Source organism: Pyxicephalus adspersus, chromosome 3, assembly GCF_032062135.1.
Source record: "Pyxicephalus adspersus chromosome 3, UCB_Pads_2.0, whole genome shotgun sequence".
In the NCBI taxonomy this organism is placed as follows: Eukaryota; Metazoa; Chordata; class Amphibia; order Anura; family Pyxicephalidae; genus Pyxicephalus; species Pyxicephalus adspersus.
Window position 1 is genome coordinate 12,616,404 of NC_092860.1, and position 27,432 is coordinate 12,643,835.

Consider the following 27,432-nt stretch of genomic DNA (forward strand, 5'->3'; position numbering starts at 1 on the left):
TGGCCTGCTGTCTGAACAAGCCATCTTTTTATTATTGCTATATTTCTGGCATTTATCATTCAAAATGGAGTCCTTACCTTTGAGTTTATTCCACAGTTTAAAGATGATGTTTAATCTGCTTATATGTTGTCTTCTGTGGTTCCTCCCATCTCGCTCATTAATGTCCTAATGACATTATTATTATTAATTTTATTACTTCACAGTATTTATATAGTCCCAACATATTACGCAGCGCTGTACAAAGTCCATAGTCATGTCACTAGCTGTCCCTCAAAGGGGCTCACAATCTAATGTCTCTACCATAGTCATATGTCATTAACAGTATCTAGGGTCAGTTTGGGGGGGAAGCCAATTAACCTAACTGCTTGTTCTTGGAATGTGGGACTAAACCCACACAAACACAGGCAGAACCTGCAAACTCCATGCAGTTGGAGTCCTGGACAAGATTCAAACCTGGGACCTGGCCCTGCAAAGGTCAGAGTGCTAACCATTCATTATGTACATTTTGTTACACCCAATTATCACTGGGTCTTTGGGTGGTGCCAGTAAATACTAACTGGTCACAGCACCCATCTGCATGCAGACTATCTTGGATAATGCTCACATGTGATGCTAAGCTCCCATAATTGCAAGAACTGAAATCTAATGAATGAATCTGGTTGGTCAGGGAGAGTCTGGACAAAGAGAAGGGCTTGATGATACTGAATGTACTCCAGCCAGGAAATGAGATGGGCTCTATCTGGCTTGCTGCAGCTTCTAATGCACATTGTGAGCTTAAAATAGAACGAAAGACTAGATGTAACTTTAACCTCTTCTTTACTTTAACAGGGTGAAGAGATTGGAATGCTGGGAGAAGTTACTCATTTGCAAACTATTTTGGAAGATCTAATAAGTCTGACAGCGGAACCAAATAAACTGCCTCCATTGAGTGAACAGGTATGTATTAATATTTAAAGATTTTCTAGCAAGTGTGCTTACAGCTTAGATCCAGCTAAAGCCAGAAGAAAGATGCACTGTGGGGGCAGAAAGGCCATTCAGTGGAGAGTGTGACCTGAGGTATCTTCTAATATTTTAGTGCCAGCAAATACCACAGAACACCTTCAAGGGTCTTGTGGAGTCCATGCCTCAATGGGGACCAACACAATATCAGGGAACTTTAATTTCTGGCAGGTCAGCAGTTCTCCTTTTACCTACATGGCAGAGAACAAGGCAGTTTGAGGCTGTGTTTCATCTGCGTTGTGCTGTATTTCTCTGCATTCCCTTAGGGTCATATGGATCCAGTACAGAGGTTTATGCATTTAATGGACATGCTGGCCTAAATGGCAGGACTGCTGGTCAGAGTAGTTTCAAGAATATTTGGCCTTTGGAGGCTACAGACAAGCCAGTCTATAGATATAAATATACAATGAGATGGCTTGGTTTTTGGAACAGTTAAATAGCCTTACGTGGTCACAGATTCAGTCTTCCATGACAGATCTGCTTTAATATGAACACTCCTAATTAGTACTGTGATGGAGGTGTAATCATGGTGATTACATTGGCAAAAAAAAAGCTCTTGTAATGTCCAGGGAGTATGGCAAGGTCTGACTTGTATTGTTGGGAGAGTGAACACCGTCCACTTCCTTCCTGTAATGTACTCCCAAACAGTGTAATCTTCAGATATTTTGCAGGACATGTTCCACACACTTAGGACATGTGGTCAGAAACAAGTTCCCAGAACACTTATATTTTAGGCAACGTGTTCTTGGTTGGAAGGAATTGCTTCATGTGCAATAGCTAGTTGCTGTTTGGAATTCACATAAGCTTTTGTGAGATAAACCTAATGTATACCTATGGCCAAAACTTGATTTAGGACATGCAACGTCGGTGCCTCATTGGAGAAGATTGTTTTGATGGGGGTTAAAACTGAACTTCGACTAGTCTTGAATCCACCTCCTTCCCTCTGTTATTTCTGCTCACAACTTTCAACATGCTGGTTCCCACCTCCACCTGCACATACAGAGCTGATGTGAACGGGGTATGTTAGGGTCGAATTTAAGGGGTCAGTCCATCCAGAAATGATTCTGATATATGCAATTTGTTGACTCTGTATAATAAACTGTCAGACTCTTTTTCTGTTTGCACATAAATAATGGTATGGTTCAATAAAGTGGCACCCCCTGCTCACATTTTGCTGTCTCAGCAGTCTTCTGACATTGTTGTTTCGTGAGAAATGATCTGATCCTCTCTTTCATTTTCTGCTCAACAGGTGATACTTGATCTGAAGAGCTCTGATTACAATTACATTTACCAGACCCCACCCGGCTCTCCAAGTGGAACCTTATCACGAAGGGCCAGCACCAACAGGTATTCTGGAGAGGTTTTCCTCTGCGGGAGGGTGCCTAGCCGGGAGGGGGGGATTTACTTTCTATTTCTAGTCTCTTCTTGAACATAGAAATATTCACACCCACATTTGTTTAGTTATATAATAAATTTGTATAAAACCTTCAGCTTTCCAGTGTACTCAATAAAATATTGCATGAAGTCAAGTTATGAATTTAACCCTTTCCTGTCTATGGTTTGTTTGCTTTTTTTATACTTGGATGCCCATGACCAAGTTTAGCCAAGCAGGTGTAAATGAATTCACTTGACAATAACATCTGACCAAAGGTCTGAAAACTAGAAACACACACCTGTTTCTTTAGGGTTTAATAACATTCTCCAGGAAAGGGGAATTTTTCATTACAAGTCTTGTTCTGGGCAAGAAGGCATTAGTTACATAAATTGGTATAAAATAACATAACATTTTAAAACCTGAAAACACAAGCATTCAATCCAGGAAACTATCTAAACTCCTGGTGTCCAACCTGCAACCCTCAGACCCCAGCAACCATTAGGGAGGGTATTGATTTTTCAAAGGGGCTGCATGGGCAACAATCCCATTTAAAATTATCTTGCCACCACAGCATCAAAAGTGAAACTGATGCCTTTCATACTAAGAGAATGTTATTTACTTCCCCTTTCTGCGGCTTTTTCTCTCTCATCCACCACAAGTGTTTAGTATTTTTAGGTGTGTGGGCTTCTTTCCTGCCACATGTTGTGGTTTCTCACGCCACCATATATGTAGTGACTTGCAAACTGACAAGAGGAACTACAACAAATATTGGTGGAGCAGTTAATTTGACATACGTGGAAGTGTCAAAATACCTGCATCAGCCAAAAAGCAGCAGGTGTTTCAATACACTGGCCATTGGAAAGGTAACAACGTGACCTCTTGTACAGGGTGTCTATTTTAACTTTTGACCCTGTAGCGAGAAGGTCACTTTAGCATTCCTTCTGGCTGTCTCCTGCAGTAGGTCACCGGTCTTCTAGCGCTCAGTGTCTTCTGTCTCTGCCAATTTCCTACATCATGCCTACAGCGCTCTAACAATGTTTTAAAACATTACATATGCTGGTGATGGGGAAAGTGGGCACCACGGTGATGTCAAAGGCCTCACTTCGGGCTCCTTGTGCCTATTAAGTTAGCAAGTGAACCCGCTTCTGATTTTTTTAAATGACCAGCAGTGTCAACCCAGACAGTTTTTTTGAGCTGGCTGGGAAGACCTGTAGACTGGTGGTAGCCCTTGTATTGTCACCCAACTCTTCAGTTGCCAGCCAAAAACAGATGGGTGGCTACTGAAAGATACAGGGTGGTGCACCCGGCTAAAAGGTGCTGGGGAGAACCCTGACCAGCACACGCACAAATTCTTTTAGCAACTTAGCCAACAAGTCACTTCCATGGATAATTCCCTGACAACAGGGTTTATATGATAATTCTTGTTAAAGGCTTGTTGATAGTTGTCCTTTGCACGCTCAGTTTTCAGGCGGAAACAAAAAATCTAGTCTGTCTTTACCACATCTTGCTTTAACTTCATTTAAGTAACAGAAGTTAAAAGTGTACAGTTTTGACGTTTGATCTGAGCAGAATCTGGTATCCAGCTGTACAGTCTGCACGCTCTGACCAGGAGCAATGAGAGATCTACAGTACGTCAGACTGGGGAAAAGTCCAGCTCTCAATGACTGTTACAGCGTCTCCTGGTCTGACAAGGATAGCTCCTGGGGGAGTTGGTGGAGCAGTCTTTAAAGTGAACCTCCGGTCAGGCTCCAGATACCTAAATATTCGTATATTCCCTTAGTTAGCAAAAAATGATCTTTAAAACCATCTTTGATTTCTGTAGCTGCAGACATGCATTCATTCCTTCTGAGTGATCAAAACAGAAGCACTGAAGTCATTTTCTCCACAACTGTAGATTTGCCTCTCCTTATTTCATAAGAACTAGAGACTAGTTTTAACGTCCTCACCTTGATCAATCCTAAGTATAATGTAAAGTATCTTTTGTTAAGGAGGCAGGCTGCTGGTATGTACATAATGTTAGATTCCATTATTGATTCATTTTATTAAAAAAGAATAGATACAATGTATACATTTACCCTTAAGATAGTCCAAGCAGTTTTGTTATTTTTGAAACTGGCACAATATGATACCTAAAGCCTGTGCAAGAAAATACCTGTTGATGTGCTCCCCAGGACTGGAGAAGAACCTAGATGAGCCAGCAAACCTGGAATGGATCTTGCTCAAGATTGAAAACTTTTGCAAACTAAAAGCAAACGATTTGTTAAAAAAAATCTATTCCATGTTAGCTGGATCACCAAAGGTTCTCCATGATAGTCTATTTTCTCCAGTTTTCGAGGGCTTTTATAAATCAGCTCTAAAGTGTGCTTCTACCTCCATTTCTTTATCACACTCCTTCCAGCTCACTTTTGCAGGCACACCCAGGTGCAACGAAGCGTGCTTTAGGGTATATGTTAATGCCCCAAGCAAAACTGCAGAAAAAACTCGTTGCTCCTGTCCACTTACATAGAGGGAAGTGGTGCCTGCAGAGAGATCTGTAAAGCAAAGCATTCTAATATATAAAATTTTGACCTATAGTAATAAACTTCTCAAACAATTGATGATGACTATATATAATTTTTACAGCAGGTCACATCCACAGCTAAAATATAAAAGCATCAAATTAACAGTAAACAATATGATGGCTTATAAAGGGGATATTTTGCCTCCCAAGCTAAAATGTAGATTCCTTTCCCTGCTTTGCTATTGGTCTCTGCCAGTTCCCCTCCCTCTGTCATTCTCCCTTTCCATCACAAAGCCCTTCACACTCTACTCTTCTCACTGCTTCTCGATGCTGCCGTTTTGTTGTTGTTGTGATTGGGGGTGTTTTTCTTTTGTTTTTTTTTCTCTCCTTTAATTCAGAAACAATCCTGCACATCCATGCACATGGCGCTGCTTCTCTGACCGCCTGCCAATTCCCCTCAGACTCTTCCTCTGGGAGAGTTTTAACAGATGTTGGAAAGTCACTGAGCAAATGGAGGGAGGAGATGTGACTTTTTGTTGTTGTGGTGTTTGCAGCTGGTAAAAATAGCTCTGACCCTTTTTTGTCAGAGGATAAGGGCTCATGGGGGAGAGAGTGAGAAACCGGGGTCAAGATGCTTGCTGTCCTTAGCATGCGAAATATTATCCCCCTGTTAGGCTGCATTTGGAAAATAAATGGAATTATATATATATAGGCAGGAAGAGGTGTTTCCTGTTTGAGTATAGTGATATTAAATCTAAACTCAGATATCAAATATTAGATAAACTTTTGACATTCATTTTCTAAAAAATATTTAGGTCTGTTTAAAATACCGCTTTTTATTAAATATCTAAACAATTATTAAATTCACAATGTGGATGTATGTTTTGCGTGTAGCATGAGGCTAAAGCAAGCTTCAGGAGGTAAGCAGTGCTGATATGTATGGAAGGCAGAAATAGAATTTTGCTTAAAAAACTAAAGTCGATCATTGCATTTTTTATTAATAATATTATTGTTATTATTAATAAACAGGATTTATATAGCGCCAACATATTACGCAGTGCTATACATTAAATAGGGGTTGCAAATGACAGACCGATACAGATAGTGACACAGGAGGAGGAGAGGACCCTGCCCAGAAGAGCTTACAATCTAGGGGATGAGGGAGGTCTCACACAATAGGAGGGGAGATATGGAGTGGTGGAAGTAGTGAGGGTTTATGAGTCAGAAGAAGATGGGTAGGCAAGTTTGAAAAACTGGGTTTAAAGTGCTCTTTTAAATGAGCAGAAAGTAGGATCAAGCTGAACAAGATGAGGAAGACCATTCCATAGAGTCGGGGCAGTTCTAGAAAAGTTTTCGAGCCGTGCATGTGATGAGGTTATGAGTGAGGAAGTCATTATTAGGTAATTGGAGGAGCGAAAAGAGCGGCTGGTGGGTATTTTTCTACCAGGGCAGAAAGGGGGAAGAACTGTGGAGGGATTTGAAGGCAAAGCACAGGAGCTTGAATTTGATTCACAGGTGAAATTACCTTTCGTCTGCACAGTCCTTTTACTTGCCCGGCATTCCCAGCATGAATATACAAGTTACATAAAGATGCGTTCCTGTTTGGTGTCTTCAAGGCATTTGTCTTGTGAACCCTGTAAAGCTGAATTTTAGGCAAACCACTAATACTAACATTGCATTTGTATTTTTGTGGCAGGACTTAGGCCACTTCTCTAGACGCTTTTGTGGGAAGAAATTAGCCATTGCACCCAGTGATGCTCCATTTAGCTTTCAGGTCACAAAAGAAAAAGAGGAGGTGTGGTTCTCCTTTAAGGCATTATTAAGCACTGGGTTCAGGAATCTTCTCTCCAGCCATGTCCTAAGAAGGTGGATGTTCCTTGCTACAGATGATTCATTCATTAGACAGAAGTGTCTTGTTTTAATATAGCCATTTAAGGATTCACCAGCTCTGCAGGATTTGTCAGAGTTTTTTTTTTCCCTCCTTGCGGTTAGGATTAGTGAGGAAACCTACAGACTGTTTATAAAAGAGGACTATTTCCAAACTCCCTGAGGGCCTGAGACGGGAGCCTGGGATTCTGCTGCAGATGATAATGTGTGTCTGTGTGTAGGGACAAGGTCACACGGAACAGATAGCCGGGTACACAGGACCTTCATTGCTAAGCTGCCAGCGTGAATGCAGATAAAAGGTGCAGGGACATCCCAGTATCCTATACAGAAATATGTGTTCTTGTACTAAGGCGAAAGTGAAGCACCTTCTTATTGTGTATGTAAACCTAATCACTAAAGTATAATGTTGGCTTTAACAAAGTGATGGTGTTTCATGAGCAATATTTTAGAATCTGCAGCTTTCGTTTACATTAACCTGCCATGAATGTCCATTCCCCAATTGTTCTCCACCGTGTTAAATGAGCTTCCACCAGTGAAAATACAGACTTGGTCTACCGTCAAACTCTTTCTGCTATTGCTGGAGTGAAGCAGGTTACAGGACATTGGCAATGCCAAGATAGAACAAAAATAAATTACACTTGGTACAGTGATTGGTAATGTTGAAAAGTAGCATATGCATCTGTAACTTAAATAATTGGGCCATGTACACCCCTTCAAAATATGTCCGTATGCCACTACATGCAAAGAAAGGAGTGGTTACATGCCCCTTCAATGTAAATACAGTTCATTGATCAAAGCACTGTACAAAATCAGATCTCCTTTTTTATAAATGTGGTTTTATAACGGTAAAGTACTAACTGGATATTAAAGCTTTAAAGGAAAAATAGCAGAGACTGTTGATCCGGGGAACATCCGATCAGAATCGGAATCAGGAAGGATTTTTTTTTCCTCTGTTGGAGCAAATTGTAAATTTTTTTTACTTCCTCTGGATTAACTAAGTCCATAGGGTTTTATATCTGGGATATCTTTTTTTTCCTAGTGGCTGAACTTGATGAACTTAAGTCTTTTTTCAATCTGACTTGCTATGTAACTTTCTCCTTTCACTTAGCTCATTCCAGTGTCACCTAAACATTGCAATTTTCCCACACATTGTACATAGGCAAGTTTGCTTACATTCCAAGTAAGGACTTGGAAGAAAAGGGTGACAGCGCTGCATCTGAACTGAGCACATGACCTACATTTACCCCTCACTGCCATGATATACCTGAAAAAGAACATAAAAATTAAACTTTTTGCAACTTCAGAAACATGCAACTACATACTGTATTGTGTAGATACAATGTGGTGTTTGAATGTCCTGTCCTTGTATGTCCTGGGTAGAGGGAAGGGTTAGAACCCTCGTCAGGTTTTTCTTTTAATGTTTACTTATCCTGCTTATTACATATCTGCACAGCAGTGTGTTAGGCTGCTGCTTTCTAAATAATTATCATCCTGACTTTTAGCACATCTTCAAATTACACCTGAACCTCAAGTCCCATCAGACATCAACTACCAATCCTGTAGTCCTAAGCATCCTCTAAAACTTCAAGACCTGTTAGGGTAGATGGAGCTGTCAAGTAACTTGTGAATCCCCCCAGAGCTGCAGAATAGGAGTGACATCTAGTGGACAGTTGAGGTATTATGTTCACACTTGCAAAGCTTTTCTGGCATGATCGCTCATTTGTGTCTCATCAGCAGCTATTGCACACTGGATAGAGTTACATCAGCAGAGCCTTTCACAGACATTCGCTATAGTCTCCCCATTTAAACCCTCTGTAACTTTACACTGCTATCAATATCTCTTCATTACCCAGAATCCTTCAGTCCCTGTGTATAAAAGGTAGCTTACATTACCCAATCAATGGAGGTTACTGTAGGTCAGCTCTATGTGTAGCTTTGCTCCACTATCCGATTTCACCCATTCCCTGGTGCCAACTACTTTTACATTCCGATAGAAAAGGTGTTTCACTGTATGGAATAATAATCCATTGTTAGGGGATTCCTAGGATTTGTCCGAGTGAAAGCCTCCTTGTTAGGGATCAGTAGTATGGGATTACACAGGGAGTATTGTCACCCATGTCAGATGTGTGTGCCTTTGCTGAGTGGCTGCTCATACCTAAAACAGCCAAAGTAACTGATCATTTGCTTTTAGGAAAGCAGTGCTGAATTATTTCTTCATCATTCTTCCTCACCACCTTATATATACACAGTAAGCTGCAACGGAATTCCCCTGTAGTCCCCAGCTCTGCCTACTTGCTATGGCTGTTCCACCTACAGCTTAAACATCTGATGTGGGCAGAATGAGTCTTGAACGTCGACCTGTTATCAGTTTTATTCATTTGAGGGTGGGAAGTGTAACATTTCCAAGTAGTTTCACAGAAATCGCAGTACTCCTCCAACAATGCGTTCATCTGCATTCCACTCCAGAAGGACTGTGCCATCTTTGTGCAAACCTCAACCTTGTTCTGCATCTACTAACGTATGATACAGATCTTTCATTTGTTAGCTCTATGGTGGCCCGGTATTGACAGCACTATAGACTAATGTAATGAGCTGTGAAAAATGTTGGTGCTAAAAAAAAAATAAATACATGCCTATATTAATATTAAAAACCTGTAGCTTCCCAACTTGTGACTTGCTATCAAGTTACAATGATGTAGTCTGATCACTCGGGATTGGAGACTGAGGAAAGGCTTTCTCCTGCCTGCAACAGACTGATACCATCATCTTACCTCAAACAAAGTCACTCTTCTGGAACTGATAGCTCTAAAAAAAAAATCATATATTGTACATGTCAATTATTATTGCAAGCATAAAGTGCACTTTGAATGTACATTTAGGTCAGTGGTGAATATTTTCCACTTACATAGGCATTACATTGCATAACCATGTCTACATGTTGCCTTGCAGCTTTGCTTCTCGGCACCAGGTAAATGGTGTTCCTGCAGTTCCTAAAATGTGATCTGGGGAATTTCCAGCTCTGCCCGGATGGCATTTGTCTGCAGCACATGATACATGTCACCATCTCTGTACGGTAGATTTATCAAAGCTATGCAGTGTGAATGCCGACCTTAACACACCATTAATTTTGTATATGAAGCCTTCATGCTTTGTGGATCAGATTGTACTATCTGTTTGAGCTTTAATCACTTCTGTGCACTGCACAGTTATAAATCAGCAGTGATGGTTCTTTTTAAGGAACACAAGGATAGCACTCTAATTCCTGAAGATTAGAGATTTGCACTTGAAGTGCTACCATTAATGAAAGGTGAACAGTCACAATCAACAAATGACCTCAGATCAAGATCTCTCCTGGAACTGTCACTGCTAATATTTTAGTATTCATTCATTTGCAAATTAAGTCTTCTACATGAAGTACATGGGCTATGTGGTCTGCATACAATAAAAAACTATATTTTGATTGTGATTACTTTATAAAAGATAGTGACATGGTTAATTACACTTGGGACTTATTTTTTCTTTTCCTTCCCTCCATTTATAGCTATATGCACGGATCAATGAGGCATGTACCATCCATGGACTCCATCTCAAGCTCAGTAGAAGCCCTTCATGTTCGTCCTCCGTCTGCAATAATGCTGGCCACAATGTTCGAGGTAAGAGATAGATAACTTTGTAGTTGTGTGTTAACGGAAATGGCGCCATCTCTGGAAAGCACCTCAGTATTCTGTATCCCTTGCAGAGAAACAAAAGTGGAACTAATATTGTATTGAAAAATATATTTACTGCAAATGTAAGTAGAACCTTATATAAAAAAAGAAACCATTTTTGGAATACTGCAATAAAAGATTGTTACCTGCTTGTTTAGTCTTCATGAGAATATACACTGAGCTGCACTTGTACAATCATTTTTCCTAACCCAGGTAAGGGTTGATAAGGAGGTATACAATAATACATTTTTAACCTGTAGTGTCTCATCTAACTGCAGCTGCTCCTGTCACATTCTGAATATATAAACAATCACTGCATATATTAGCAAGAAGCTGCACGTGTGCATTCCCGCACTCTCTTGCACAATTTGCAGTATGTAATATTTGTCGATAAGGCCAAAATGAAGTCTCATGGAAGTAAATAAACTATAGATGGTTTAACTGACTTTTACAGTAGATCAGTTTTATTTAGGTATTCTATGTCTGATAGCAGACATTTGGCCTCAAAAGGTAAACATCTGATTTTTTTTTTTTTTTTTTTTTTTTTTTTATATAGCGATATTGCATGCACTGGTGATTAAACACACAGAGCTCTCTGTAGGTAGGAATGTTTCTGATCAGTCTGCGAGAAGGCAGTAAAAGCACTTGACCTGACAGAGGCTTCCTGTGCTGCACACACTGCCAGCAAACACTCAGTCAGGTGTAGTATGAGATCACACACGTGGGAAGGGAAGTGCTTCTCATGAAGCCTCACTTGACACTTGCCCCATGAACAAAGGATTCCATGCCTCTCGCTTTTTTTTATTCTCTTTTAAAATCTCACTTCTAAAGCAACACTCGCATACAGGAAGCAATGTTCATTGGTATTGCCATCAATAGAAACCCAGCAAATCTGGGGGAGACGGGAAAGGAATTGCCTGCTGCTTTCTCCAATTTTTTTTTTTTAAATTGGCAGGGTCACAAAGCTACCTGCATCTATTTAGTAGCAGGGTTGGCAGCCTAGGACAGGCATACAGAATATCTAATTTGCTCAGACATTGGGAAAGGTAGAGTACTGTCCAGAAGGTCATCAGCCCCACACAATTTCTGGCAGGAGCAGTTTATTTGCTGTTACCTAGATATATCAAAACTGGTATATTTACTTATCCATAAGGTCGCAAATAGACATTTATTGTGAGGTTTGCATATACTTTGGGTGCCCAATTCAAGATCCAGCTGCTTAGGAAATGTTATCATCTGTGACTTAGGTTATAATACATCAAGTGTTGCAGAGGCAGGTACTGTGATTGATGACTCTACAAAGCCAAGTTGTTCTGATGGTTTGCATCATTCAGTCACTTTGAATGTTGTTTTACATGCATAGATACATTGAAAAAGACATTATTCACACAATAAATCTTTCTCTATAGGATCCCAAGATTAGGAACAATCCACAGATGTCCACCTCTAGCAGTCCAAGTGAGGAGAACGGACAAACACACCGGTCCAATGAGGATTTTCGACCTCCACCTCCACAGGTCATGGCTAAAGTAAGTTTCTAAAATCTGCATGTTGACTCATCTGTCATGTGAGCAAAGTTTTTAAAACTGAACTAGTGCACTGTTTTAATAAACATTAAATGTATTTTTAGGAGTGTTTACCACCTAATTTTGATTTACAATTAGCCTTCTGTATGAAATTCCTTCTGTAAAGTGTGTGTTGTGTGTTTAGTGTATTTTAATAACTTATTATATTTTAAACTACAAAATCCAACTGCAGTATGAATAAAGAACACTAAGGCAAAGTATTGAAGTACATCAGTGCACTCAGTGCATCAGGAAGAAGTTTTAGTATACTGGTACAAAAGTGGTAATCAGATCTTGAGATAAGTGACACCTCTTGTTTTTCTTACAGCCTAAACGGGACCATCTAAGCTTGACTTTAGGTCATGGCTTGAGCTCAGAAATGCAACTCAGCCGGGACTCTCTGCACTGCTCGAGCGGATACAGCACACAAACCACCACCCCATCCTGCTCAGATGACACCATCCCATCTCATGGTGAGCAATATAGATCATATATAACTTAACCAAACATTGAAATAAGGTTACATTGAAACCACTGTACCCTTGTACATAAGACTGTGTATATATAGTTGTTTTTTTTTTTGTTTTTTTTTAATGAAATATTTTATTGTCTTTTTGGTTATTAGCTATGCTCACTCCAGATAAAAGTAAAAATGCTTTTGAACACTTTAGATTCACATATATATATGGGGGTTTAGCATTTACTTGTGTTGAATGGAAAAATGCAGGTCAGCAGATCCGAAAATACTAAATGCAAATGAAAACATAACTCATCTGGTGTGAACAAGACGCAATGCTATTTTTATAAATTAACAAAGTCAGCTGAAAACACAGTGCAATAAAACCAGCGGCTGGTTTATCCAGCAATCGTGAGCAGTGATTTAAGGATGATTTTGAATACTGGACCTTTGGAGTTTGTGGGTAAAATAGAGCCTATGTATATGGGCATTGGTTTGCATCTATGACCTGCATTTATTCCATATATAAGTCAGTGTGGATACAAAAGCAAGCCAAATCCACTTCTTGTGTCACGTGCCTGCTTATTGGACTATGGAACAGCAACAACAGCCTTGTGAGCAGGAAGGTGACACACAGAGCCGAAGCAGGAAGAAAAAAAAGTTGCTGTGTGTGTATTGCAAAGGTGTTTTATCACAAGACTGTCTGAACATTTTTTGGGCGGTATGAGCAACTAATGTGTCTGTTCTAGACGATTGCCTATTTATTTCAATTCTTAAAAAAAAATACTCTTGGACATCTTTTGACTGCTTCTGGTCATCTCCTTACCTAGAGTCACAGCACATCATTTCAGTTTCATTTTTGTTGTTCAGTTAAGTACCATTTTGAGAAGCCTAATATGAAAGCTTACATTCACACATATACATTTCTAGGGTAGTGTAGCTAAGCTATATGATGTCATTGGAAATCACAGAACCAGCATGCAACCCAAGAGACAGAAACTTACAGTTTTCATCAGAGGCTTCTCACACCAATATACTGCTTCATGACTATATCTATCTAGAAGGTACCTGTTATCCTTTTGAAATATTGTATTCAATTATCAATCAGTTTGCAAATTGCACAGTGCCCTGACTTCTACCACACTGAACACATTTTGGATAAATTGGAACCCAGTTGCGTTAAGTTTTTTCCATTTATTATCTGTACCTGATCCCACAAATTCACTTTCAGCTGAATGGTCACAGAAGAATGGAAGTGAATGAAGGCTGTTGTAGACCAGGGAAATAGGGTAGCTCCCTAATAAAGCCCCTGGTGTTAAGCGCAAGTTTCATTTAAGAAATCTGCGACCTGGTAGGGCTTTATTGCAGAAAGTGACAGGCGATGTCCCATCTGCAATGGCATTTTTACCTGACTGATTGCTTGCTGCTTCTGTCAAAATCTCTGAACTGCACATGCATAGCTCTGTGTTAGTTACCAGGAATCTGGCACATCTCTGTTTACCCTGCTGTTCCTGGGATTAAATAAACACCAACGTATCCAAAATGGGAGTTATGTCAGCCCAGCCAATAAAGGGCGCCCGTGACTGAATGGAGACAGGTGAGTATATCAGGATTTCAGTAAACCTATAAAAACAATATTAAAAAAAGTGTTTTTTTTTCAAAGTGATCCCATCTGTTCATGAACTACTACATATATTCAGACAAGGTTCCATCAAGTTGTTTGCCTTGTTAGGTTCTGTAGTCTGTCTTTTAGTAAAACCGACTGCTTTATCCTAGAATAGGCTGTGCAACACAAAGGGCATATTATAGTCATCTAGTTGATAAGTTCCTTCATTCTCTCTCAACCAACAATTGTGCATTCTTTCCACAGCATTAAAGAAGGACCCCTCTCTTTTTGGTAAGAATCTGCTTTTTAATTAGGTTGGGCTAAGTTGCTCCAATCATGTATGACTTGGTGTTGTGCCTGTTCAATGTGGCAGCTTTGTGTGCCAAAAACTCCTTATCCAAACAAACTGTTCCCAACAACATCTGTCTTCTAGTTATAACTTTGATACTTTCCGTATACTTGTTATGTAAAAGTAAGTCTATGGGGGACCCAATTCTTGAAGCTGTGCCCAAAAAAGGCACTTCCTTATAAAAGGTAAATATGTGGCCCACAGAGAGCATGTACATTTAGTATATATTGTTCCCAGTATTAGTGTATGTAGCTTATAAAGGGAAATGCACACTTGAGGCTCATTGGATTTCCTCCAGAAGCCATAAGACAATTGCAAATTTAAATACCATACCTAATGTAGATACCAGGCTCTAGGAAATAACATAGGTAGTCCAACTCCAAAACACTTATCATCCAGAGGGAATTCAATCAGAGGTTAGCTTGCTGGTTGGCTTGAGCTGCTGACTCCTTTTAGGATCCTGAACAATAGAAAAATGCAGCGTGTTGGGGAATGTCAGGCTTTGAAAGCGCCCTGTGTCTGGGTAGTAGATAACACTCCTTGTGTAACTGACCTATGTCTCCTCCACCACTTCTCACTCCAAGCTTTCATTGTGGATGATTGGGCTGTCAATTCTAGAAATTACCTAGTATTATGATGCTCTGTCCTTTTGATTTCAACAAGACTGCAGCAATTCAATCTCCTCTTCTATTGCTTGTTAATTAAACCTTTGCTGTCACAGATTTCCTGTACAGGCTTTTTCTGTTATGCTTTTACTTTGGTTGAAATGGACAATTTAAAATTGGGGAAAAAAAGCTGAAATTGTTGCATTTGCTTCTTTTCTCTTCCTAGTTTTGACAAATATATTCAAATTAACAATCTGGATGTAGGACAGTTCTTTTAGGGGGGGGGGGGGGGTTGAAGCTGGTTTTGCGATTAAAGGGGCAGTTTGCATCAAATTAAGGTTCATTGATCAGATTTGTAAGAATTTAGTCTCAAAAGAAAAAGTATTTTGTTTCCCTAATTTGTAACTTAAACAAGTGTTGAATGAGTGTTCCTTATATATGTTAAGCTGATCAGCATTTTGCAGCCAAAATATCATGAAGGCTGGATTTTATCTGAAAGAGTAGGACATCCTAAATGGTTGAAAGTTCTGATGGCTCAGACTTTGAAGGCCCACTATGGCAGGCAAAGGTTGTATTGTAGTGGAATCTTTATTAGCATGGGCCTTATGTGGTAAACCTAAAGGTCACAAGACACAACAATTAAGATCATTCCTATTGAAGTGTAGAAGGAAAGAAGCACTAGATTGTGAATAACCAACACTTTTCTGGGATAACCAATTCCCCTTCTGCAGGACATCAAGAAATTTGGTACTGTGAAGTAGAGTTCCTAGTGGAACAGTCCGAGAGCAGGCCTGCATGTTCAATGCCAAAGTCTTAATCTGATGAGATGACAAACCTTCCATTTATAGACCCTTGCTGAAACTTCACTTGACCCAAAATTGAATTTATTGATTATCAAAGTTATTGATCAAATAACTTCTTTCCATGAAATGGAAGCCTTGAAAAAAGGAGATTGTAGTACTTCTGAGCCATGTTGGCTGTCAACCTTTATTGGACCATTTGCACCTAATTGCCTCATCATTGAATCCTTTCTTGGGCACACCTCACATTTTCACCACAAGTCCTTTATTTTGTCCAGGGTTATCTTGGTTTCATTGTAATCTACCTCTTTTACCAAGACTTCAAAATATACAATTCTTTACATCGTTAGCACCTTAGAAGTTCCTCAAATCAATTACCACTCCCAACAAAAGCCATTTGTTTTTTCTATTTGGTCAAGTTGTTTAATGCTGTACAAGTCGTGGATATTATGTAGTTCCTAAGCATTTTTCTGGATCATGTTTTTAAGGTTAAGCTTAAAGCTAGGTATGGGTATTGCATAGGCAGTTGTGATAAAGGGTTGCATAGAATATAGGCATATGTATATTGAGGTTTCAAAAAACTCCAGCTTAACAAAAGTAGTTGACGATTGTCCTACAACACATTTCAGCTTTGTGAAAATGCTTATGGCTGAGATTGGTGATGATTTTACAATGCTTTTATCTAATTTACTTTTAGTTTTGTAAAATAGTTATGTTGGTGGAGTTCATGTTTATAACTTCTTTATCTCTCCTTAGTTGCAGACTATGATTACATCTCTTTACATGGAGAGCCAGAAGAACCTGACCAACTGGACTTCGACAAGTCATCTACTATTCCGAGAAACAGTGACATAAGTCAGAATTACAGAAGAATGTTCCAGGTTAAGAGGCCCGCTTCGACAGTTAGTCTTCTAGCTGAGCCTGACCCAATGGTGCCATCACCATACATTGCCACGATAAAGAGGAATCCTTCCAACAAGCCACCACTGAGAAGGGGAACCATCAGTGGTGCCGGCATCCCAATCCGCACACCCGTGGTGCCTGTTAAGACTCCAACTGTACCAATTACTCCTGTAAGCCCGTACGGAGACAGGACACAAAATGAAAAATTTTCTTATCTTCGAGATCCAAGGCCCAATTACGCCAACGACAGGCAAGGTCTGTGTGGCTCAGCTCAAAGTCTTAATGCTATGCAGGCCACATATTGCGCCTTTATCCCCAAGCAAGCACACACCTATTCTCAAAGTGTTAATTCACTGCCACAAAATGCACACGTGGTCCATGGAAGCGGTGCTGTCACAGTAGAGAACGCACCAGCCAACGAACCCCAACCAATCACCCCAGGTGCGCCACTGGAGTCAAGCAGCATAGAAGATCCAGCTTGTGTAAATAATGAGACTTTTCCACCTCAGAACGATATGCTGTCAATGATCAAACGAGGAGTGAAACTTCGAAAGACAATCAGCAATGATCGGTCAGCACCTCTCATGAAATGAGACAGGGACCGGGCCCTACACTTTCCTTTGTTTTTTGTTTTTTTTTTCCTTAACAGACAATGTTCATTTTATTCTAAAGACCGGAGTTCCCATTGTTTGACATCATCAGCTCAGCTAGCTGCCCTTCATTCAAATTCTTCATAGTGTCCGCTCTGTACTTTTATTTACTCCTTAGTGTTTTGTTGGGTTGTTTAGCTTTTCTTTTAATGCTATGCATCTTACAGTTCTTATTTTGCTATGGGTTGGTTTAGTTTTCAGGCTTTCAAAGGATTTCAAAGCAAAGTGCCTTGACCCATGTAAAGCAGTCTATTTATGATGTATCTCCACTGAGCAAAAATAACTTCTCTTTAAATGCTGGCCATGTACTGATCTCAGAAGGTTTAGGCTTTACAAACATCTGGAAGTAATGGAAGTTCCCCAATAAAATATCAATATTTCCCATTACCTACCTTAAAAGTGGCAATTTCTACCTTTTCTTTTAAAGATAATTTTACAATTTCCCCCTTGTTTATATACATAGATATATATCTGTATGGCACTGATGCTTTGTCTGAACCTGCAGAGGTTTTTTCCTTTCAGCCACCTACTAAAACAGGCTAAAACTATGTTAGTAAGCTAATAGGGCTTTTGTTGATAAAACAGACACTGCAAAAAAGTTTGTCATTCTTTTGTCTCTCTTTTAAGAACTATAAGAAAGCACTCCCACTTTGAACCCGATTTGAGAATTCAGCTTGGTGTGACAATGACCATGGGAATTTTGTTTTAAAAAAAGGATTACAGGTTATTACAGAAGTTCTGAAAATAAGTTTAGCTTTTTGTTTTTAGGTTTAAGTGTAATTTTAGTTTTATTAGTAGTTGTGAGAAGTCATTAAATGCCACAACTAAACTCTCTGGATTGTTGCAGTGCATTGTGGTTATTTTCAGATTTGTCCACGCACTTGCAAAATGTGCTGTCAGGAGTAATGACTTCTTAAAATAAGCACTTGCTTGAAGGTTCTTAAAGCAAGATATATCCGGTGGACACTAGGCAAGCATAGGGTGCCATCAGCCCACATTTTGTTCCTGGGTATTGAGTAGCCCTGTCCCCATTGTGTTCTGATTTCAGCATCAGCAGGACATGGCGGTGTCATATTGGGGGACATTGAAAAAAAATTGTATAGAAACATTGTGATGTCCACTGGTGCCCCCTCGAAAAGCACAGCTTTACCTGGTAACCTCTGTCACATTGAGTCCTAGAATCCTGGGAACCGCTTAGATTTATGAACAGTACAGGTACACTTAAGTTCTAGTTTTAAATAGGTATAAAATAGGTTGATTTGATACCAGGGGGCTACTTACATTTCAGGGGCCTTTCCAATTTAGTGAGAATTTAGTTCCACGTTTATAAACCTGCATTTGTCTTATTATATGGAAGGCACGTCTTCCATAATAAACCCATGAGCGGGATACATATCTTAAGATTATCTCTATTGCCTTGAGGATTTACATATGTACTTGGAAAGATAATAATGCTCATATGAGCTTCACTATTGGGCGAGCTTCACTATTGGGCTCACTGAAGCTTTTCATATTGAGCAGTGGGATAGAGAGACCTCTTGACTAAATTGCATCATTTAAGTCAAGCCATAATCTGAATAGAGGGACATTTGCTGACCATAGCAATGTGTGATCAGGAATATACAATCATAAGAGGGGACAGTTCATGTTCACAGCTTCTGCATTCTTAAGCAGAGCTTAATAGTGGGAAGATTATAAAAACTTGGCAACCCCCAGGATTTAAGTATAGTTCTGTTCTTATATTTGGCACCTTACCTTATGATATGGTAGTAGTTCTCACTCAGCTAAAGGGTGAATGTGGAAACTTATAGTTGCCAAATATTGTTTTCCTTGGTCACCGCCACACCTGCCGCTTTCTAATAGGACCGGGATGGTGGAACAGCACTTCTCATCCTTTTTGTAAGCTGTTCATAGTGCATATTGTCTATTTCTAGGGTATGATTACCTGGCAATGCTGGACAGTTTGAAACCTGAGAGACATATGGAAAACAAACACTTTCAGGTACTTCCATTGACAGCACTTTTATTTGTAGGCTTTAATATTGTTTAGAATATTGTTAATGGTCTGGCCCAATATTGTCCAGGAGGGCAATAAAATGATCTGACAAAACAGAGGTCATCATTTATGTTTAGATTCTTGTAGAAGAATGATGGCAGGAACGTAGCTATATAGAGCATTTCCTCCTTACCCCTAGTTCCAGAACACAGGACCCTTTGGGCTTATTTACCAAAGACTTTGCTACTTTACCCTTTTTTTTTTAGTTTGAAATTGTACCTGGTATATTGGTAAGTAGGTATATTGGCAAGTCCTGGCCTGCTATAGGACAGTCATGTGAGCAGTGCCGATCAGTGTTTCCTTACATCGCTGAATGTGTCATAGAAAAGGCTCAGATCAAGGGAAGTTTTTTTTTTTACTTTTCATCAAAGTACAGCTTTTATTAGGTTAGTAAGTGGGATAGGATGGCATTGCAGCAGGTGCCATAGAAGAGAGTTCACTTGTTTGAGGTCACACACGTGTCATTGTTATTAATTTCTCTCTGGGAAACTTAAGGCTGCAAGATAAACCCCCCCAAATTTCCAGTTTCATCCAGGTATAGCAGACGCTGAAGAGCCAGTTGTTTTCGCACGCTTGGTAGGATGCTGAACCACATACTGTGGCAGCGAAATCTCTCTGAGATATAGATGATCACTGTAATTTTCATCCTTTGAATACAGAAGTTTATATGCCAGTGGTCCCAAAGCTGATATCAGGTCGCTGTTAAATAGGTAAACTTGTTTTATAAAGTTAAATGTTTTAATATAATACCATTGGTATAGGTATTTTTTGCAGGAGGGTAGAAAAAGCCTAGAAAGCAGTTTCTATGAATCTGTTTCTGAGAATTTTAAGTGGACCCGTTCTAAAATGTTTATTCCAAACAAAGCCGTCTTGCTTGAATAGATAAATAAAAGAAAAGGCATATACCTGGAGAAATGCTTCTCCAATGCTGGTCAACACTGGAAGGAGCTTGGAGCACCACCGGGATAGGCCTTCTACAACTCTTTTTCCGTCATTGCTAAAGTGTTCACATTTGGGTTGGGTCCATTTAAAAAAAAGTCCCAAAATAAGTAAAATGTTTTCTTTCCTCCCAATACAATGGGAGCCGAATAACCTACACAAGCCTTTACCTAATACAACACTCACAACATGTCACAATCCCCAACCACTTTACTGTAATATACTAACCTAACGGGACTTCCATTTTTCACCATTGGACCAAAGAGTTTCCTGGTTCCGGACCTCCTCAAGGAGTAACCAATTATCAAGGTATCATTACACTGACTGTTAAAGGTATCAGGTCCCTGTAAAGGATTTTGTTTGCCACCAAAAAACTAGCTGCTATTGCTATAGGGAGATGTTACATGGCCAGTTGCAAATACTGCTAACAGCTCTTAAGTCTTTACTATTGCTCATCTTCCCTCCATAAAAAGCTTTATTCCTATTCTGACCCAAAACAAAATGGAGCAAATCCACTCACTGATCCTGTTCATTTGTTTTTATGTCCAATCCTTCTGTAAAGTATAATGTGTTTGAGATTTTGCGCTTTCCTTCTTTCATGTAAATATATTTTATGACTTTTATTTCTAATGTTGGGAGTATTCCCCGTCCTTGTTCTTTTATTGGGTTAAAGGCATTTTGCTGAGATTATCGTTGTATATTATTTTTTATTAAGCTTGTTAATATTTAAAGCAGAACTCTGGCCGAATAGAGATATACACAGTTCAGTGACACATACATGGACTGTGGTAGCTGCCAAATTTATTGTAATTTCGTTCAGTTAGTCCTGCAGTTTGCACACACCCGTGCCACCATTAATAGCCAAATGGGTGAAGCCACTGATTGTTACTTTGCACTTCCCTGCGTCAAGTCCTTCCTTCAGGTTTGCCCATTGGTCGGTGAATTAATATTAATTACAATCCTGCAATGGAACAACACCTGTGTCATCTCCCCACCTCCAGGCGTGCCAATTAGTCTAAGAATTGGCATTGCCACCTTGTAATTACCCAACTCTTCTCTGTTGTGTGGCCTCCATGCCCTATTGGTCTGCGGAATGCCATTACCATTAACCATCCCTTATTTTGTTCTCTGCTGTGTCATCTCCCACCTCCAAGCCTGCCCATTGGCCCGAAGATTGGCATTACCCTCTGCTAGGAACCAACCCTTGCTATAAGCAAGCGAATACCCCCCTTTCAAATTTCTAGTGCACAGCAATTTATGGGAAGCTACTCTAAAGACAGAATCCAGGTAATTAGCAGTATTTAATGAAAAATGTAATTTAATTTTTAATTTGCTGCGTTAGCAGATAAGTATTTTATATTTGCCTCGAGTTCTGCTTTAACTTAAAGGAAAAATACACATCTACTGTAGTTATATTGTTTGTTTTTGATTGGGGGGGGTTATATCTTAAAAAGAATAGATGTAAAAATATTTCTTAGTCTAGAGCAGAGATCATTTGAAACACTTTATGACAAAGATTGCTAATTAATGTTTAGAATTGTTTTGTTTTTTTCTTTGATTTCAATTGGAGAAATATATATAAGACAGTACAGAGAAAACTGATCTTCATAGAGCTCTGATAGAAAAAAAAAAGATCAGAATGTGTTCAGAGAGCCGAGATAATATTTGTAAAATATATATTTTTTTCTTTATTATTATGAGAATGGCTCAGCAGGTCTGGGTATCAGTCTAAGATATTCAATATTTTGAGTGCCGTTTTTAGTTTGAAACATCTGAGGTCACGTTTTCACCGCACCAAATCCCATGAAACTGAAATTGGCCGTCTTGTGGTTTAGGGTAAAGCTAAGTTCACAAAGGGTCACTCCATCTAAACTTGCATTTTTTTGTGGTGGGGGGGGGTGTCATCAAGTGCTTGGATGGTATGCATCGATGTGACTTTGTAGGACAGCCTTGTAAGCCTTATCCTCTGGACTTGGTGGTGTCGGTATGGTAATTCTTGCCTCTGGCACTTCCAAGACAAATAAGAAGCTGACTGGGGGTTACAATCAACCAGAACCCACCCCCTATCTGAAATTAGTTTTAAGTGGTTTGACCCCCAAAGCAAAACGTTGATTTCAATGCTATATGCTACTGCAACCTATACATCTGCTCCAATTGGCCATCAAGAGATAAAGTGGAAGTATTTGCCATTCTGGTTTGTCCCTTTTATCCCATGTGACAGCCCTGGCGCTTAAAGATTCTTAGCACTTTGTAAGTGTGTGTAAGAACAAAAACAGGGTTTTCTTTTGCAGAGAATGGTCTATATATGTATAGGTTGCAGCAGCGTGACAGCATTAAAATGAACCTGTTGGTTTGGTCTGCAAACTTAAAGCACAGGTTCAGAGCAAACAATACAAATGTAGCTTTTCACCTAACCATCAGCAATGCAGATGATGGAGTTTTACCCCGGTAGTGATGTATAGACTTTCAAATGTGGTGAGATGATTCTTTCAGCATCCTGGCCTTGTACGGTTACCGATAATAGTCATGGCAGTTCTGGACTTTTCCTTAGAGGGATTTATCCTACACTGCCCATTGATGTACGGGTTATTATTGGATGCAGGATGTCTAATTTCCCGGAAATTGCCATAAATCATTATTTTTTTCTCCTTTTTCCAACACAATTAATATTTATAATGCTCTCTGTCGGAGAAAATATGTGAAAGAACTGAATCCTTCAGAGCCAAGTCAGTTCCCCCACCATTTCTCACACACCCACCCATTATTGGTGCATGATGGCGACCTACCTGTCAATGACCCCCCATGGGGAGCGTTTGCTCTTTTTATTTCCTAATCTGCAACATTCTCCATTTCTTTTTATGGTTTCATTGCCAGTTCATAGTTCATAATTCATACTTGTGGGACATTTAAACCACATAACAAACTTTAATGGTGGACAAGTGCCACCTCCAATTTCCATCTAGGCTCATGAGCGAAGTGTTTGGTTCCATTTCTTCTCCACAATGCATCCACCCCCAGCTTAACATGACCATATGTGAACGATACCCATCTAAAATTATTTGACTGCTTGGATGTTGCCATACTTTTATAACCAATGGCATTGCATTGCCAATAACTTGGGGCATCATCATGTCCAATCATTCTATAGGCGGGATGCTGAAGTCATCAGTTTACCCATAGCACCCACCCTCCTGTTTAGAAGTATCCTCCATAAGAATCATTCAAAGTTTGCTCGTTGCTAACTGGAGACCACAAGAATGCATATTCTAGAACTGAACTGTTTGTGGGAACAAAATGCAAAATGATCTTTAGCGTCTATTTACAAATTTATTCATTTCACTGCCCCGAGTAAAGTTGGCTATAGAGATTAGGGGATGGTGACATGTAAAATCTGATCACATGACACCCACCCCATAGAAAGTGGTACGTAAACATGCGCGCTTGGTTTGCTTTGAGTATGCGTGTTTTTCAGTAACCTTCAGCATCAGAATATTGGGGGGGGGGCTCTATTCCCAATATTAGAAAGGAAGATCTGGTGCAGACGTGTTCTGGTGTGCCAGAAAATCACTGCTCTGCTATTCTGTATTCATGAGCAATTGCTCAGATTGCTTGCATTTATCTAACCCTGCACGTCCATCTTTGTCAAGTTTGAAGTGCAAGTCCAATCAGAACTTATTTGGATGCTATTACAATCTGTTTGGTTATATTGCTATCTGGGGTTCTGTTAGATTATCCAACACTTGCACAATTGTTTTGTCACACAGGAAGTGGAGATGATGTCAAACGGCAACACATAATAAATCTGACCGGTCCTAATCTTCCATACTTGACTGTTGCCAAATTTTCCCACACGTCCTATTGGTTGGCACTGTTGTAAATGCAAAACCAGTGAAATCTTTCTAACAGAGCCCCGGATAGCAGTCACCTCAACAAGGCATAATAATCCCTCCCCACTCAATCCAAAATCAACCAAAAAAATTGGAGCTGGACACACACTTTAATTTCCACAGTGCTATCCTATGGAAAGCCCATCCTAAATTTTCCACTGCAGTTGCGATTGGTGCACCCTCAATCATCTTTGTGTGGATGGGAAAAATCTAAAACCAGAAGCAGTTCATTTCCATTCGTTAGTCATAGATTGCAGACAAGAGTTTTATCATTCCGATTTTTGGAGCATTTATGGTTTGGAAGTTCTATATTGTTCTGTAAATTGTATATTTTTGTTTTATTATTTTTTATGAATAATGCCTTAAGTGATCTCCTATAGCCTTAAATTAAAGAATATGAAAAAAGAAACTGCGGCTGTGCCATTATTGTGTCGATGTGATAAGTGAATGAGTCTGTGATATCCTTCCTAAAGTAATCTGTTTAATGAGAGTAAATTATAAGTGTGATCTTTGTATTGAACTGAACATTACTGCATAGTGTAAGCTGTAAACCGATCCACACAACCAGGACTTGCTTTTTTAGTGTCCTGGTAACAGATGACGGTTGTACAGTTGCCCATCTGGAACTAAAACTCCTTCTTGCTCATGTAGACACATGGTTACCACTGTTGGAATATTTGGAAACATAATTGGTCATCTATTTTGTGTGTCAATGATCACATCTGATTGACCCTCTAAAAAAACAGATTCAGAGATGAGAGGAAATGTGTAGTGCAGTGTGCAAGCACAAAATAGGGATATTCTATCCATCATTTTACTTTTTACCACTTGTGTTCATTTATCAACCTGATCACTATTGGAATTACCTCGTCCAATTCTGGAAATAGTTTGTCTGTAACATCATGCAAAGGTTCTTGCACACACACACACTCTCGCTCCACAAATACATATATATGCTCCTATCTACATTGTATAGATAAAAATATGCAGTGATGTATATTGGCTGTCACTCCTTTCTGAATAGTTTTATTTCAGAGCTGTTATTTGTCAGGTCTTCTGATCATTGGCCAGTAGGTGGCAGAATAAGTTTTATTATGTATTGTAACATGCAATGTATAGGGATTTAAAGGGTGCTGCACAAAAATTCAGCTGAAATGATGGGTGAAAAATGTATAAATACAACCCTTTTGTGTTCATTAGGGAGATTCACTCTATCTAGCTCCAAAACGTTAGTAGCCATTAGAACGAAAGGTGACAAAGGGGAACCCTGGAGGAATCATGCTTGAGAAACACTGATCTAATGTCAATCTTTTATTAAATATAGGATAAGGAACAATAGCCCCGCTTGGTGTTTAGGGAATCCGGGTAAAAGCCTCCGTGCTTCTCAGGGCTACAAAATGTCTCAACTCTTCAGGGCCTAGTGGAAACAAAAGTCAATTCTAGAGGGGCTGAGGAATGCAAATAGAATTGAACTCTTTATAGGGGAGGTTGTTGTTGGTAATAAACCATCTCTGTGCCCCTGTAATAACATTTTACCCTGAACCTATATAAGTGTAGTGCTGATCCTCATTTCCGACTCCATGGCGGACTTCCAATAGCACGGCAGTCCTCTTCAGCCATTGGAAGGCCACTGATGATGCATGGCTGTGTATGTCGCACCAGGCCAAGCTCCTCTGCATGCTTTGTGCATGTACTGTACAGTGTAGAGCTAGAACAACAGCCACCAGGAACCAGTGATTTATTCACTTTGTCACCTCCTGGTCACCAAGTTATTTGAGTTTAGGTACACTTTGGAGCAACCTGGGTGACAATGCTGCTGTTTTAGAGATACTGTAAAACATCAAGAAGAAGAAAAGTAATGCAGCCATCACATCTAAGGGCAGGTAAGCCGATATATCCAGTTTTTAGGGGGATTACATACACTTCAATGTATTTTCTGAACATCTTCTGTGGCTGATCAGCCCACAATGCTCAGGTTGGGCACCCTACTTCATCAGAGCCGCTCATCTAAAACTGAGGTGTGCAATGAGACGACCTGTAACTATCATATACTTGCTGAAGCTGCAGAACTGACCCCTATTCCCTGTCAGAAGCCAGCCATGGCATTATTTTAATTTTCAGGAGATCAGCATGGGGGACCATGCCATGGATGATTATTTTCTATGGTATGCCATACCTTCCATGGGGCACCACTGGAGCCCCTGAAAAGTAAAATATTTCCATATGTTCTTATGTGCTTCCAATAAAATCAATAGGCTTTCAATGCAAGTGACTGCACCAATGAATTGCCTCACCTTATCTCATGGGATGACTCCTTGTCCAATGCAGGCAGGGGGCGGAGAAGTGACCTGGATGTTGTTCCTACTTCAGTGAGGTCAGGCCAGTAAGTTGGCTCTGGCTTGGTAGGCTTATGGAGATGAGCACTTGCAGTTTGATAACCACATTACACAGGAAGGATCCACTGTTGTCACCATCAGGAGTCCAGACATGTGCACAGGAAGTGGCTGCAAGAGATCAAAGTGTGAATATTAGTATTGTACAAACTGGCATCCAGGTGGGGTTTACATGTACTTTACCCTTTCCTGGTGACAGGTTCGCTTTAGTATTATTACTATGTAGGGACTGAACCTGGCACTGAGAATCAGATCAGGTGACTGCAGACTGTGCCATGCTTTTGACCACACCCCCTTGAGACTGCTCCGCCCCTCTGTCATTCCACGCAGCCTACTATCACCAGCCCCGCCCACCAGCTGGAACGTCACAGGAGTCGGTGAGCCGTGTGACCGCAGCCTTGCGCCCCCTCGGTGTCCCCAGCGCGACCCCCGCACAAGGGCATCCAGAGGACTTCCGGCACTGCAGGTCTCCGGGCCAGATAAGAATCGTATGATTGCTGATTGCATGGAAAGATTGTCACTGCAGTTCCCTCCCTATAAACCAATCAGCTGTGTGCGGCACTGCATGCTGGAGGGGGCAGGGAGCTGCCAGTGAGTGCCCAGCATGGGGGTATCAGTGGGTGACATCTAACATGGGGCTGTGCTGGCATTTATCAGGGGGTGGGAATGGGGTGCGGCGTCTGTGCAGGGGTCCTCCTCCCAAAAGTGACAAATCAGAATTAGGGGGAGTGTCAGAATAATGATCTCACTCCAT

General features: G+C 40.1%; 2 protein-coding genes across 4 annotated transcripts in view; both read left to right on the forward strand.

Moving 5' to 3' along the window:
• The window catches only part of LOC140325661 (protein MTSS 1-like), a 99,357-nt gene extending 79,961 nt beyond the window's left edge, over positions 1-19,396 (forward strand). Inside the window, exons 8-14 of one of the 2 annotated variants that reach the window (XM_072403610.1) lie at positions 829-936; positions 2,249-2,346; positions 10,303-10,414; positions 11,878-11,997; positions 12,362-12,506; positions 14,361-14,387; positions 16,607-19,396. In XM_072403610.1, coding sequence (XP_072259711.1) covers positions 829-936; positions 2,249-2,346; positions 10,303-10,414; positions 11,878-11,997; positions 12,362-12,506; positions 14,361-14,387; positions 16,607-17,346 — 1,350 coding nt within the window. In that variant the 3' untranslated portion in view covers positions 17,347-19,396. The remainder of the gene's footprint in view (positions 1-828; positions 937-2,248; positions 2,347-10,302; positions 10,415-11,877; positions 11,998-12,361; positions 12,507-14,360; positions 14,388-16,606) is intronic. The other variant, XM_072403611.1, reaches the window with a different exon arrangement.
• Positions 19,397-26,934: 7,538 nt separating this feature from the next.
• LOC140325662 (glycogenin-1-like) overlaps positions 26,935-27,432 on the forward strand; it is a 13,118-nt gene continuing 12,620 nt past the window's right edge. For both annotated transcript variants that reach the window (XM_072403612.1, XM_072403613.1), the window contains exon 1: positions 26,935-27,144. The gene's annotated coding sequence lies outside the window, so the exon portion shown is untranslated. The remainder of the gene's footprint in view (positions 27,145-27,432) is intronic.